At 38.7% G+C, this 16,475-nt stretch overlaps 1 protein-coding gene and 1 pseudogene across 1 annotated transcript; both read left to right on the top strand.

Moving 5' to 3' along the window:
* Window positions 1-4,096: 4,096 nt before the first annotated feature.
* Window positions 4,097-5,022, top strand: LOC126061010 (putative olfactory receptor 8G3; annotated as a pseudogene).
* Window positions 5,023-14,884: 9,862 nt separating this feature from the next.
* LOC126061009 (olfactory receptor 149-like) lies at window positions 14,885-15,865 on the top strand. Its single transcript, XM_049857401.1, has one exon. It carries the CDS (start codon window positions 14,885-14,887, stop codon window positions 15,863-15,865), a length of 981 nt encoding a protein of 326 aa, XP_049713358.1.
* The last annotated feature ends 610 nt before the right edge of the window (window positions 15,866-16,475 follow it).

Raw genomic sequence — 16,475 nt, 5'->3', positions numbered from 1 at the left:
GAATCATTTTCGTCTCTAAAACAAAGGAGGAGAAAAGTATACAGTGTTGAACTCTTTAGGGAGAAGTAGGTTTATGTTTGAATCCCAGTCTTTGATTCTTAGAATCTTAGAGCCTTCTATTCTAACCTCCCTTCCAAATACTTAATAATGAACATAATTATTATATATCTCCATGTGTCCTCTGTCTTAGTTATCTAATGCTGCTATAATAGAAATATCACAAGTAGATGGCTTTAACAAACAGAAATTTATTTTCTCACAGTTTAGGTGGCTAGAAATCCAAATTCAGGTAGCTAGTTTTAGGGGAAGGCTTTCTCTCCGTTGGCTCTGGAGGAAGGTCCTTGTATTTTCTGAGCTTCTGCTCCTGGGCAAACTTCATGTGGGTTGGCAACTCTCTTCTGTCATCTCTGCTTCTCTTGTTTGTTTAATCTCTTTTATATCTCAAAAGAGATTGGCCAACATACACCCTACACTAATCCTGCCTCATTAGCATACCAAGACAAACCATTTCTAACTAGGATTATAACCACAATCATAGAGGTTAGGATTAACGACACATATCTGGGGGACATAAATCAATTCATAACATTCTTACTCTAATATGCACAATGCACACACACACAGGGTTCCTTATCATGTCTCTGTCCTCTAGGTTATAAAATTATGAGAAACACTTCTTTGTTTACTTATTTCAACATAGACATATCTTTGTTTACTTACATTTAGTCTATGTTAATTTATCGCTAACATTCTTTCAACAATTTCATTTAACACATTTTTATCGAGACTCTCTATATGCAGGGCACTGTGCTAGGTACTTTGCTGAGTTTAGACTCTAGGTAAAAGGAAAAAACAGTAAATAAATTGTGATAAGCAATACAGAATTAAAGGATTAAATGCTAACTGTAAATATAAACAAATTCATGGATGTATAGGAAATGATCTTTGTCATGGATTGAATTATGTCCCCTCAAAAATGTGTGTATCAACTTGGTTAGGCCATTATTCCCAGTATTATGTGGCTGTCCTCCATTTTGTGATTGTAATGTTGAGAGAATTAGGGTGGGATTGTAACACCACCCTTACTCAGGTCACTTCCCTGATCCAAGGTAAAGGGAGTTTTCCTGGGGTGTGGCCTGCACCACCTTTTATCTCTCGAGATAAAAAGAAAAGTAATCAAGCGGAGAGTTGGGGACCTCATACCACCAAGAAAGCAGCACCAGGAGCAGAGAGCGTCCTTTGGGCACACAGGTTCCTGCACCTGAGAAGCTCCTCGACTACGGAGAGATTCAGGCCAAAGACTCCAGAGCCGACAGAGAGAGAAAGTCTTCGCCTGGAGCTGACATCCTGAGTTTGAACTTGTAACCTACTAGACTGTGAGAGAATAAATTTGTCTTTGTTAAAGCTATCCATTTGTAGTATTTCTGTTATAACAGCACTACATAACCAAGACAATCTTATTGACTTGGTTTTTCTGCTATGCCCTAAATATTATATTAGGTTTCATACGGAGAGGAGTTGAAATAAGAAGTTGAGGACATATGATGAGTCAGAACCAAGAGCCTACCAAATATACTTTTGTGAAATAGCTGAAGTATGTGATACTTGTTGGGAAATACGAGATTATAATAAAAGTAATTTGTTGTTAGAGAATACAAATCTTTGAATGACATGAATATTGGTCTGAATTTTGTTTATAGACCTTGGAGAATATTGATGACATTTAAGAGTTTCATATTCAGTAAAATAGTTCTGAATCTCTGTATTGTTATATTAACGTAAAAAGACCCAAAAGGAAAGATTTGCTAAGAAAATAAATTATGGCCATCATTATGGGAATGGAAATGTTGGGCAAAAGAAAGATATTTTAGAGAGAAACTTAACAGGTTGTGATTAAAACAACACTAACATTTATGTTAACATTTATGAGTTCTTACAAAAGCCAATAACTGTACTAAGCACCTTCCAGGTGTCGTTTTATTTAGTTTCCACACAACCACCAAGAGATAGATATTAACATGTCTCTCTCTCTCTTTTTTTTCAGAAGCTTGGAGAGTGAAAGCAGTTTGCCCAAGATCACACAGCAACTATGTGTTGACCTGAGATTTGAATTTAGGACTATCTAATAAAAAAAAAAATTTTTTTTTAATAATTACCTATTACCTTCAAGTGGATTCTGACTCATAGTGACCCTATAAGACAGAGTAGAACTACTACATAGGGTTTCTAAGGAGCAGATGGTGGATTTGACCTGCTGATCTTTTGGTTAGCAGCTGAGTGCTTAACCACTGTGTGTCTGAAAAGAGTCCAATTAAATTTATGAAATTATGAAATGGTGGGATTGAAAGAGGTATTGAAGATGATATATTCAGTGTTCCATCCAGTGCTTCTTCCCTGAACAATATAAATGCTAAGTGGTTGTTCAGGCTATGCTTGAACAGTTCTAATTCTGAGTATGTGCTTGCACGCTAAGGTGGCTGATTTCATTTCTGGATTGCTCTGGCTGCTAGAATGTCCTTAATTCTTGTGAAACAAAATATATCTCTTCATGGTTTCCACTGTTAGTTTTACTTCAGTCTCTTGAAGACATATAGAGAATCCTAAAAAACAAAAAGTCCCTTGTCATCGAGTCCATTCCAACTCCTTGCAACGCTATGAGACAGAGTAGAACTGCCCCACAGGGTTTCCAAGGCTGTAATCTGTACAGAGCTGACTGCCACATCTTTCTCCCATGGTGCGGCTGTTGGGTTTGAACGACAAACCTTTCAGTTACTAGCCGAGCCCTTTACCACTGTACCACTATAGTTTCTTTAAAAGGATTCTAACACCTCCTAAACATAGCACCATTCTAAACATTTGAGAATAGCAATCACATGCTGCATGTATTTTTTTTGCTAGTTATATAGCCCCAGTTTTCTCAGCTATTCCTCAAAACACAATGTTTCTAAATATATTGCCTAAAATTATCTAGCTTCTCTATATTTCACATATTGTATCCAAGCTGAACACATTAATCCAACTTTTACTTGAGTATTCAGTACAATTACGAATTTCTGTTTTTAATAATCTTTGTGTTCTTTGCAAATGTAGACTAACGATATGTGAGTCTTTGTAAAAATCTACATTACCCTGGGGACCAGCATTGTACTTAGACTGAAATCCATTGCTCTACCAACCCACGCCTCTGCTATCTTTAACTTCTGTAATAAACAAGCTCAGAATTTATGATTATAAAATCTGACCAGCATAGAGGACATGTTATGTTTGTCTTCCAAAACTCATCATATTTTTTAGTAATATGCATAGCCTTCTGACCACTATCACTTCAGCCATGCACAGCTGTGCAATACGAGACCTAAATTTAGGTCATTATATTACTCCACTGTGATTATTCAATTAGAAACAGTAAAAGACAATCCCTCACCCTTGGTGAAGCTGTTGAGATATAAGCATGGGATCAGCCAGGCAGTTATGGGCCTGCCTTGTAGTCTGCATGAAGGAAGCTGGGACAAAGAGCCACAAAGTCTCAAGATGAAAAGGTCTTGGTAGCTGTCTAATTCTTCAACTTCTTGAGTTAGGATTCTAGAAAGAAAAATACCTCACACTAGTATTAGCAGTTTTCACAGATTTCTGAACACTTTGTTTATTAGTTATAAAAAGCATTCACTACATTTCCTTTTTCAGAGTCAAATGAAAATATAATTATTATGCCTTTTAATAGTATGACATTAATGTATACATATTGAATATAGGAGCAAAAGAAAATAGTCTTTAGAAAAAAACACTAGTAACATTCCTTCTGACTGACAAAAAAAATTCATGAATTTGTGTTTTCTCTTAAAAATTTACAATATTTTTCTTTATAAGACCCTTGAAGTCTATAATTCCTTCTTTGATTAAAAATAAATATTGGATTTCCCAAAGTCACAGAAGAGGCTCAAGGGATCTCTGGAATATTAATCTCTTCTGCTGAGGGAATAAATAAGGATCTCCACAGAATCACTTTCTCCCATCCACCCAAACACACACACGTGCATACACTCACACACACAAACTGTGAAACTATTTTCTCTGTTTTAGAACTGCTGAGAGGCTAATGGACCATAGAAATTGTTCATTAGTAACTGAGTTCATCCTCTCTGGGCTAACAGAACATCCAGAACTGCAGCTGCCCCTCTTCCTCCTCTTCCTAGGAATCTGGCATGGTGGTGAACCTGGGTATGGTCACACTGATTGAGCTCAGATCTCACCTGCACACCCCCATGTACTTTTCCTCAGCAGCTTGTCTTACATTGATCTATGCCAGTCCACTGTCATTACCCCCTAAATGCTGGTGAAATTTGTAGCAAAGAAGAATGTCATCCCTATCCTGAATGCATGACTCAGCTTTATTTCTTTCTTGTTTTTGCTATTGTGGAGTGTCATATGCTGACTGCAATGGCATATGACTGCTATGTTGCCATCTGTAATTCCTAGCTTTATGATGTTATCTTGTCTTATCACATCTGCTTCTGACTCACAGTGGGAGTGTATATTTTGGGCATCATTGGGTCTACAGTTCATATAGGCTTTATGTTGAAACTCATTTTCTGTGAGACTAATGTCGTTAACCACTATTTCTGAGATCTCTTACCACTCCTGGATTTATCTTGCTCCAGCATCTATATCAATGAATTATTCGTTCTGGGTCTGAGTGCATTTAACATATTGACTCCTGCCTTAACCATCCTTGCCTCCTACATCTTCATCATTAGCAGCATTCTCCATATGTGCTCCACTGAGGGTAGGTCCAAAGCATTTAGCATTTGCAGCTCTCACATCTCAGCTGTTATAATCTTTTATAGTTCTGCAGCATTCATGTACCTGCTGCCATCAACTGTCAGCTGTATGGACCAAGGCAAAGTGTCGTCTGTGTTTTATAGTATTGTCATGCCCATGCTGAACCCCATGATCTACAGTCTGAGGAAAAAGGATGTCAAATTTGCCCTGAAGAAAATTCTAGAAAGTAGAGAATGCTCATGAATTGAATCAATGCTGTCATGGTCTAACAGAAACAGGCCTTTGGTTTGCTGATATATGTGATTTGTTCAGTTAATTCTTGAAATTTGTGGGTTCATTAGACTTTTCTTTCCCCTATATAATACATGTCCAAAATTCACCTTCAGTCATCCCTTCCTTCAAACCTACATTATACCGGCCTTATAGAGAGAAATACAGAGAATAAAATCAAACCCTGTTCAGAATTACAGGAACTGTAGTTTCATTTTTTAATAATATGCAAACAAAAAAGAACAATGATGGTGATAATGACAGTAATATACATTATTGAAATTTTATAAAATGTCAAAATCTGTACCACATACCTTAAGTGCATCACTTTATTTAATATTTACAGTATTCCTCCAGGGCAAGAACTAATAGTATTCCCTTTCAAAGATGAAGGAATTGAATCTTAGAGAGTTTGCATAACTGCCTTGAATCTCAAACAAAAAAGCAGCTAAGCCTGGACACACACCTGAGAAGTCTGAGTCCAAAATTCATGATTATCCTCGAGTGCTGCTCAGACCGAATGTAATTGTAGGAGGTCTAAGGACTCCCTAAGGATTCTGTATACACCAAATATCACTAGCTCCCTATATGACTGTGCTGCTGTCCTCTGATTATATTGTTGATATTATAGGTGCCTTCAAGTCATTTCCAACTCATAGTGACCCTGTGTACAACAAAACAAAACACTGCTTGGTCCTTTGTCATCCTCATAATCGTTGTTACACTTGAGCCCATTGTTGTAGCCATTGTATCAGTCCAGCTCATTGAGGGTCTTCTTCTTTTTAACTGGCCCTCCACTTTACCAAGTATGATGTCCTCCAGGGACTTGTCCCTCCTGATAACATGTCCACAGTACATGTGAGGAAGTCTCAATATCTCACTTCTAAGGAGCATAGTGGCTGTATTTCTTCAAAACAGATTTGTTCATTCTTCTGGCAGTACATGGTATATTCAATATTCTTTGCCAACATTCTAATTCAAAGGTATCAATTCTTCTTAAGTCTTCCTTATTCGTTGCCCAGCTTTCGCATGCATGTGAGGAGATTGAAAATACCATTGCTTGGATCAGGCACACCTTAGTCCTCAAAGTGACATTTTTGTTTTTTAACACTTTAAAGAGTTCTTTTCCAGCAGATTTGTACATTGCCATATGACATTTGGTTTCTTGACTATTGCTTCCATGGATGTTGATTGTTTATCCACATGAAATGAAATTGTTGATAACTCCAATATTTTCTCCTTTTATTGTGATATTGCTTGTTGATCCAGTCATGAAGATTTTTGTTTTCTTTATGTTTTGGTGCAATCCGTACTGAAGGCTGTTGTCTTTGATCCTCATCAATAAGTGTTTCAAGTTCTTTTCACTTTCAGCAAGCAAGATTATGGCATCTTCATATAGTCCAACTTCTTGGATTATTTGGTCAGTGTATAGATTGAATATGTATGGTAAAAAAGGATGCAACCCCAATGCACACCTTTCCTGACTTTAAACCATGTAGGATCCCCCTTGTTCTGTTCAATAGATGGATTCTTTGTCTGTGTACAGGTTCTGCATGAGCACAATTAAGTGTTGTGGATCCATCAGCAATGTCAGATGTCCTCTTCTGAACCTGGCTTGAACTTCTGGCAGTTCCCTGTTGTTGGAGTTCTAGAACTGCTTTTGAATGATCTTCAGCAAAATTGTACTGGTGTGTGCTATTAATGATATGGTTGGACAATTTCTATACTCTGTTTGATCACCTTTCTTTGGAATAGGCAAACATGGCTCTCTTCCCAGTTAGTTGGCCAGGAAGCTGTCTTCCAAATTTTTTGACATAGACAAGTGAGCACCTCCAGCACTGCATTAGTTTGTTGAAACATCTCAATTGGTAAGGGAAATAGAGAAATTAAATGGCCAGTATAGATTACAACCAAAGCCAGAAAGCTCTGAATGTCAAACTCGACATGAGTAATTTTGAAGTCAATAAAAAATGAAAACATACAAAAAAATTTTCAGTAAGGGTACAAAATGTTAATTTCCATATTTCACAAAGTAAAATTCTGAGCAGTAAAAAAAAAAAAAATGAAGTGGACAAACAGAAGTGAAAGCATGATTCAAAAATGTGAACAATTATTAGTTCTTTTCAGAAATACTTATTAATTAGACAATAATGGTTTAAAAAAAATATTGCAACCCTTTAGTTGAAGAGCAAATTCTGTTAATTTAATTATTTAAGTGGAGGGCAGGGGAGGTGGCATGATCCCCTGCTACAACCAGATGCCTGTACCTATGCCAATCACCCTTGCCTGTCTAGGACTGTAGGTGAGAGCCTGCACCACACACTTGGTGACCGACTACCTGGGCACCTGAGCTGAATCCATAAAAGAAAAGTAAATGGACTCCTGGGCTTACATTCCTAGCAACAGATCTAACCACCTAGTGATAGGACTTTAAAAACCAAAAAAAAAAAAACGAAACCCAGTGCTGTTGAGTTGATTACGACTCATAGCGACCCTATAGGACAGAGTAGATCTGCCCCATATAGTTTCCAAGGAGCCCCTGGCTGATTCGAACTGATGACCCTTGGTTAGTAGTCATAGCATTTAACCACTATGACACCAGGGTTTCTGATAGGACTTTAGAGCACCAATAATCAAACCAGCTCACACAAGCAGCCTATTTGGGCATATCAAAACAAAACAAAACAAAGTGATGGAAACAGTAAGCAAACATAAAGTAAGTAAATATAAATAACTCATCGATAGCTCAGAGACAACAGTCAATATCAAACCACATGCAGAGGCAGACCATGATGGCTTCAGGAAGCTCCAAAAACAAAGAATCAGGAAATCTTCTGGAGAAAGATAGCTTTCTGGAATTACCAGAGATAGAATACAGAGGATTAATATACAGAACTCTTCAAGGGATGAGGAAGGATATCAGGCAAAAGTCAGAGCAAGCCACAGAACATACAGACGAAGCAACAGAGGAACTTAAGGAGATTATAGAAGGGCATAATGACAAATTTAACAGGCTTCAGGAATCAGTAGATAGCAAACAGAAATCCAGAAGATTAACAATAAAATTTCAGAATTAGACAACTCCATAGAAAGTCATAGGAGCAGAACTGAGGCAATGGAAGTCAGAATTAGTGAGACTGAAGATAAAGCACTTGATACCAACTTATTTGACGAAAATCAGATAAAATGAATTAAAAAAAAAATGCCACTGCCCCCACATCATTTTTACAGGTGGTAATTTACTACTCAGTCCAGCAGAGTAAAGTAGAGCAGGACAGACTCCTGCTGGGGCTCTACCGTAACTTTGGTACTGGCTCTGGAAAATTCCCTAACTCTATTGCCCTTTTCTTTTCAGTGGTAGAGCTCTTAGAGCAGTCTTTGTAGATCCAGCCCTGCCTCTGCTTTGAGGAACAATTCTGCCTTTTGGGAAGAAACATTTAATCAACTTTAACTGGGCCTCCATGCAGCCTTATCTGGGTCTCAGCTTCAAGTCACGCTTACTGTTATGTTGTTTTCTCCTTGTCCACATTTCTCATAATAGGGTCTTACCTTTGTTGCCTGGGCCTAACTCCTTTGCGCCACCTGGTTATGATCTTGATCCCCCTGGACTGAGGTTCTGCTTACTCTTTTCAATTCTCCTTCATGATTCTTGCTTCTTATCCCTGGATCAACCTCGAGAGGACTCACCTTTGTTCTCTATTTTCTGACTTTTTTTTTTTGGTATGCATCTTTCTTTTTGTAGGGAAACTATCTACTGCATCTTCTAGAGCATCTATGGCTTACTAAAAGTTATACTCTTCCTGGACTTTGCCCTGCTTGTGATATATAAATTGAATACTGTAGCTTGCTTGATGGGCTGGCTGTATCTCTGACCCTACTAGATTGGTGAGCTCCCCTCTAGTATGTGGTCCATTCCACCTGATTCTTCCCAGTTTTCTAGCCTGATTGGTTACATGGTTACCTGATCTGTAATCCAGCAGGTTACAGGCTTTGATAGTGGGAGTGGGGAGAAATTGGAAGCATGAAGGACCACTTAGGAATTAGTGATGACTGAGGATGTCAAGTCACTCAAGACAGTTTCTTGGGTTTCAAGTCCCTGATGCTCAATCTCATCTCTTCCCAAGAAAAATCAATATAGGTTTTATAAGTTTTATTTCTACATTTATTACTTTCATTCTTCCATCATGTGAATCACACCATTAAATTTCTAGGAATCTTGGCAATCTAGCATTTTCCCACCAGAGATTGATTAATTAATTAATCAAATGGCAGTTGTTATCTGGTTGATTCTGACTCATGCTGATCACATGTGTGTCAGAGTAGAACTGTGCTGCATAGGGTTTTCAGCGGCTGAATTTTCCAAAGCAGATTGCCAGGTCTTTCTTCCAAGGTGCCTCTGGGTGGACTTGAACCTGTAAACTTTCAGTTAGTAGCGAGAGTGTAAACCATCTGTACATCCTAGGAACTCTTTCCCACCAGTGTGTGTGGGGTTAGGAGGGGAAAAAATATCATATTAAGATATTTGGCACCCAGTAAATAGCCATCCTATTCTCTCTCATTTTTCATGTACAGTCCAATTTTCTCCCCACTGAGTTATTGTAGACAAAAGAAAGAACTTATATTTGGTGGTTTTCCCCATTCTCCAGCCCTGACAACAAACAATAAAGCACCTGTGACTGGATCAAGAATGTCTTGCTATTTACAATCAGAATGTTTTACTGAAAGATTAGCTGAGAAACCAGTTGCTGCTGGAATATGCCAGTGAGCTGAATACCTGGAGTAGAGAAAAAGAAGTTACAGGAGGTAAGTTTTTCTTTTTTTTTTCTCTAATTGAAACAAAGATGATGCAAATATTAGGCAAATTTCCCTTCTAATTATACCATTTCATGAGCGCTCTTTTTAGAGGTATCTACAAGAATTTCCTTTGCAGCTCTGGGACTCATTCACTGTGAAGCAAAACATGAGCTGAATAGGCTTATCTCTATTTCTTTCTTTCTAGCTCTCTCCCAGGTTATAAAGTGAGGCCATAATCTGGTCATAGAATACAAGATAAAGGTAGTAATCACTGTAAGAATGTAAAGAAGACTTCTACAAATTCTCTACAATGAATCTATTTATAATTCTTCTCTCATTCAGGGAGAGCTGCTTCCGGTATAGAGACTTCTTGGGAAGCAGTGCTAATGTAGTGGAAAGGGAGCTCAGCTTGTGAATGCCTGACTCTTCTATGGTCTAAGTCATAATTGGTCTGCATTCCGATGCCCTTCTTTGTGAAATGGAATTAATTATTGGGAGAATTAATTAAACTAACATAAAAGTTCATTGGAAAACTAAAGCAACCACACACGTAAGGTGATATTAATTATGAATGAGTATTTGAAAAAAAAAAATTTTTTTTATTTGAAAGTCAGAATTAGTAATGAATTTATTTTTCTTTGTGACTCAAAATGAGTGGTTATACCATCTTGGACCTGAGAACAGTTCTACCAGTTACTACCATATTGCTGTGGTTAAGTTGCTTAGACTCTCTGAGCTTCAATTTTCTGCAAAAAGTGGGGGAAAAAATAATGCCTGCCTCACAGATTTCTGGTGAGAATTGGAAGAGATCAGGTATGTAGAGAACTCAGCACAATTCCAGGATATGTCAAATACACAGTAAATATTAGCTATTGTTAAAACTGACCTAATCACTAAAACCTTCCAAAAGACTATTTCCATCCTGTGAGACCCTGTCTGAGTAGCATCTGGGCTCCCCCCATGGCATGTGTATCTCGTCTTTTAAAGTGCTTTAATAACATTTTTGGTATTACAGTAGTTACTTTAGAAGTACTGGGTTGAAGGGCACATAATAATAGTAGATATGTAACAAAGAATTACTACATAATTAGGTTTCTGCCTTGAATATTAATGTTTATTAGAGATAACTATATAGGCACACATGGAACCAGGGATATTATTGCTGATGTCAGATGGATCCTGGCTGAAAGCAGAAAATACAAGAAAGATGTTTACCTGTATTTTATTGACTGCGTGGAATATAAGCAGATTATGGAGAACATTTCTAAGAATGGGAATTCCAGAACACTTAATTGTGCTCAGGATGAACTTGTCCATAGATCAAGAGGTAGTCTTTCAAACAGCACAAGGGGATACTACAAGGTTTAAATGCAGGAAAACTGTGTGTCAGGGTTGTATCCTTTCACTCTACCTATTCAATCTGTATGCTGAGCAAGCTGGACTATATGAAGAAGAATGGGGCATCAAGATTGGAGAAAGGTGCAATAACAACTTTATGCAGATGATACAACCTTGCTTGCTGAAAGTGAAGAGGACTTGAAGCACTTATTGATGAAAACCAAAGACTATAACGCTCAGTATGGATTACTCCTCAACATAAAGAAAACAAAAATCCTCAGAATTGGACCTATGAACAACATCATGATAAACAGAGAAAAGATTGAAGTTGTCAAGGATTTCATTTTAATTGGACCCATAATCAACACCCATGGAAGCAGCAGTGAAGAAATCAAAAGACACGTTACAATGGGCAAATCTTCTGCAAAAGCAAAGATGTCACTATGAAGACTAAGGTGTGCCTGACCCAAGCCACCTGACCCAAGCCACGGTGTTTTCAATTGCCTTATATGTGTGTGAAACCTGGACAATGAATAAGGAAAACTGAAGAAGAATTGATGCCTTTGAATTGTGGTGCTGGTGAAGAATATTGAATATACCATGGACTGCCAAAAAAATAAACAAATCTGTTTCAGAAAATGTACAAGCAGAATATTCCTTAGAAGCCAGGATGACGAGACTATGTCTCACATACTGTGGACATGTTGTCAGGAGGGATCAGTCCCTGGAGAAAGACACCATGCTTGGTAAAGTACAGGGTCAGCAAAAAAGAGGAAGACCCTCAATGAAATGAATTGGCATGGTGGTTGCAAAAAAGGGCTAAGTATAGCAATGATTGTGAGGATGGTGCAGGACTGGGCAGTGTTTTGTTCTGTTGTACACAGGGTCGCTATGAGCCACAACCGGCTCAATGGCACCTAACAACAACAACAACAATAACAATATAGGCACAAGAATGCATAAGTAATTTAAAAAGTGACGAGACAAATGATACCGTGAACTTAAACTTGAATGTGTGAAAGGCAACCAAAGATACAGTATTCCAGTTAATAGTAGAGTCAGATTTGGAGCAGTCTTGGAGAAACAAAGGTATTTCACACTTCATAGCACTCCTTTCCAATGATCTCATTACTGTTGTTTCCTGGTTAGATGATGAATGAGGGTGACTTTAACTAGTTGCTCCCTCTGAGCTGGCAGTGAGCCCCAATAGGACTTAAGGGGATTTGAAGAAAGTTCTGAGGATGCAATCCAGGGAGAGTGTGTGTGTACAGGTCTCAAGTGCACAAATCCTAAGAGACTAGATTCTTTATAAGCAGGTCAAGTGAAGCTCTTTTGACTGGAGCACTCTGTACTCTGCTTGAAAACACTAAAAGTGAGGTCTTGTTATAACTCTTAGGAAAATACAAGTATGTTCTCAGGTGAACTGTGTAAGTGTTCCAACTTCTGCCCATTTCTCGCTGTTAGCTCTGTACCTCACATGCTAATGGGTCTAAGTGTGGGGACCTTTCTGGTCCTTGGAGACTTAATATCAAACACAATTGTAGAATAATAGAAAATCATGGTGCCTGATCACAGGCAAGGGCAAGAGACTGTTGAGATCCATGCTGACCAAGGGAAGAGGATCCAGAGGCCAGAGAAATTTGAGTTGCCTGGAGAAACTATTCAGGTGTGGCTAGAATTAGTAATAAGGAGCAGGCTAATAGCAACATTCTCCCACCTATCCCCCACTTCCCGCCCCGGAAGGTCACTGTTTCTCTCTTTGCCGTCTTCATTTTTGCCTAATGCTAGGGCTCTATGTGGGTGACTCATTCTAGCTTGGTCATTCTCCTTAGAGATGGTTTTCAGTGGGACTTGGGTCAACCTATGTTTGGTATCTGTTGAACGTAACTCTACAATTTAAAAGCACCTGTACTATAGCTTAGAGCCCTGGTGGCACAGTAGTTAAGAGCTACGGCCACTAACCAAAAGTCGACAGTTCAAATCCATCGGCTGCTCTCTGAAAACCCTATGGTCAGTTCTACTCTGTCCTATTATGTCGCTGCGAGGCAGAATCAACTCCACGGCAACAGAACGGTTGTTTGTTGGATACTTACAGCTAGTATCAAAGAGGTAGGAAAAGTCTGTTGTTTGATTTTGAAAACTAAATAATATATTAACTAGATGTGTTTCTAAAGTCAAGACAGGAGATAACCAAGAAGTAATACGTGAAAACTTTTCCTACCTTAGTATAAAACAGCGATATAAATCCATCCAGGGCAGTGTCTGTTTTTGGTCATTACCTTGCAGTGAAACACAGTGTCTTACAAAGCAGAGGCAAACAGAAGTCATTTTTTCATTTTTTCCTGATGATTAGAGGCATGAACAATGGAATGAAACAGATCTGGGTCTTGGCTCTGTCACATACTAGTTCTGTCACCTTGGGCATTTTACTGAATTTTTCTAAGCTTCAACCCCTTGATTTGTAAAACAGGAATAGTAATATCTCCATACAGGTTTATTTTTAAAAAATCATATTTCAAAAGTACTGAGCCCAGTCCTTGCAATATGGTAAATAATCAGTAAATAGTATGAGTGTCAAGTATGTATTATGTATGTATGTATGTATGTCTTTTATTATTACTATCACCTGAGTAATTAAAGGATGAGATCCTGGGTCTTCCAGGTGTCATACTTGGTTCTTGACTTTTGAAAACTACCTTATTAGTCCTGTTCTTTACCTTTCTTCTATGTGGGTCACTGTATTTCTTATTTAAACGCAGTGATATGAGTTTGATGCTTTCCTTGCCGCTACTGTTTCTTTTCCTTAATATTTCAGTCACCTCAAGTCCATTTAGAAAATATTAAAAGAACCAGAAGAACCATAGCAGCATCTCCTGATAGAATTGGGGATATTAGAACTCCCCACTCCAGAGGAACATAATATGAAGAGGGTATGATCTAAGTCTATCTAAAATGTTATTTAATAAAACACTTGCAAAGAATTATAGAACACCAACATTAAAAGAAGTCGCTCAGAGAACTAAGTTTAAGGCACCTCCGCTAAAGGCATTTTTTTCATAATGATTTATAGTTTTGCCACATTCACAGACATTTCATAGACTTTACCATAATTTTAGGATGATATTTTTGTTTTTGCTGTTGATATTGTTATAATAATTAGGATTTCCACTTTGTAGATGATGAAACTATGCCTATGAGAGATGGTGTATAAATTGTTCTAATCATGTAACTAAGAAATGGCAAAGCCAGGAACCAAATCAAGTGTTCTGATTTCTAACACAATTTTTTTCTGATATTTTGAAGACGGTAATGAACAGTGGGAGTTTGTTACTCGAAGATATGATGCAAGTTCAAAATACAAGCTTCAAAGAGAATAAATTCAAGAATAAACAACCGTAAAAAAAGTTTCTAACTTCACATGAGAATGTTTTGAATATGTCTCTAAACTTCTTATGCTGTCATAGGGGACAACCATTCACCTCTACAAAACATTCCTTTCAGAATTTGAATAGATTGTGGCTCTGAATTAGTCTGACATTTTTTATTACCTTGTGTTTTTATATAGATCTCACCCTACATAAGAAGCCTAGTTGTTGCTTGTTAAAAACATAGCCAATGCAGTCAACAGCAAGAAGCCTGATGATTTAATACTGGTGTCCGCACTTTGGTGTCTCAGATCCTTTTTGTGCGCTTTCTCACAGCAATGAGGAATTGCTCAGTGGTGACTGAATTTATCCTGCTGGGCATCCCACACACAGAGGGTCTGGAGACCATGCTCTTTGCCCTGTTTTTGTCCTTCTACCTCTTCACCCTGAAGGGGAACCTGCTCATCCTACTCGCAATTGTCTCTTCCACTCGGCTTCACACTCCCATGTACTTCTTTCTGTGTGAGCTGTCTGTTTTTGACATATTTTTCCCTTCAGTGAGCTCCCCCAAGCTGCTGTTTCACCTCTCAGGGAACTGCCGAGCTATCTCCTATGCAGGCTGTGTGTCCCAGCTCTTCTCTTACCACTTCCTGGGCTGCACTGAGTGTTTCCTCTACACCGTGATGGCCTATGACTGTTTTGTGGCCATATGTTACCCTCTGCACTACACAGTTACCATGAGTCACAGAGTGTGTGCCATCCTTGCCATGGGGACCCCCTTTTTTGGCTGTATTCAGGTCACCTTTCTAACCACTCTCACCTTCCAGTTGCCTTACTGTGGTCCCAATGAGGTGGACTATTACTTTTGTGATATCCCAGTGATGCTGAAGCTGGCCTGTGCAAACACCTCAACCTTGGAGATGGTGGGGTTCATCAACGTGGGCCTCATGTCCCTCAGCTGCTCCCTTCTCATTCTCACCTTCTACAGCCGCATAGTCTACTCCATCTTGCAGATCTGCTCTGCAGAGGGCCTACATCGTGCATTGTCCACCTGCAGTGCCCACCTCACTGCCATCTTTCTTTTCTACATGCCGGTGGTCCTCATCTACCTGCAACCCACCCCTAGCCCCGGGCTTAATGTAACTGTTCAGGTCCTGAACAACCTGGTCACTGCCATGCTGAACCCCTTGATCTACAGCCCGCGAAACAAGAAGGTGAAATCATCTTTAAGGGAGGCCTTACATCAGTTGGGCTTCCTTCCTGAACAGCTGAGAGAGAGATCAATAGCTAACATTTCAATCTCAATTCACATTCTATAAAACATTTTTATATGGTTCTCAGAAAAATATTTGAATTTGAGAACACAAGTTTTATTATTCCCATTTTGCAATGTGGGGACTAAGACTCAAAGGATTAAAATGACTTGTCCAAGGACACATGTGGAGGAAAGGCAGAACGAGGAATTGAGAGCTGGTTTTCTGACTTTGGACCTGGGCTGTCTTGAGGACATAATATTGCTGTTCATGGAGGGAGGGAGCTCTTCCCAGCAGAGAGAAAAACTCAGATTTCATGTTTCTTAATCTTTATTTTTTTCAGTCTCCTACCTCCTCTCCTTCTCTTCTTTTCTCCTTCACTCTGAAACTTTTTCAGCTTGTCTGCAGTGCTGATCTCCTCAAATGCCTGCTTGGATAAACCCTCATTTGATGGTCTAGAGGTTATTGAAAAAATGGGGTGGATGCATCCCTTTGGCTTCAAGTAGCATCCTGTGACTTATGAACCATAAAGATGTTGAGTAAGGAGAAGCACTTTGGGTTGGGAACTGAGGCAGGTGTCTTGTGGGTGAAGCAGAAGTACCAATATCCTACATCACCTAAAAACTTTATCTGTTGGGCTTAGACATGGAAACAGGCCCTGGCAGTTAAAAGGCAG

Source organism: Elephas maximus, chromosome 17 (genome assembly GCF_024166365.1).
Source record: "Elephas maximus indicus isolate mEleMax1 chromosome 17, mEleMax1 primary haplotype, whole genome shotgun sequence".
NCBI classification, from domain to species: domain Eukaryota; kingdom Metazoa; phylum Chordata; class Mammalia; order Proboscidea; family Elephantidae; genus Elephas; species Elephas maximus.
Note: the sequence above shows the minus strand (reverse complement) of the source record. Positions and strands in the feature narration are given on the sequence as shown.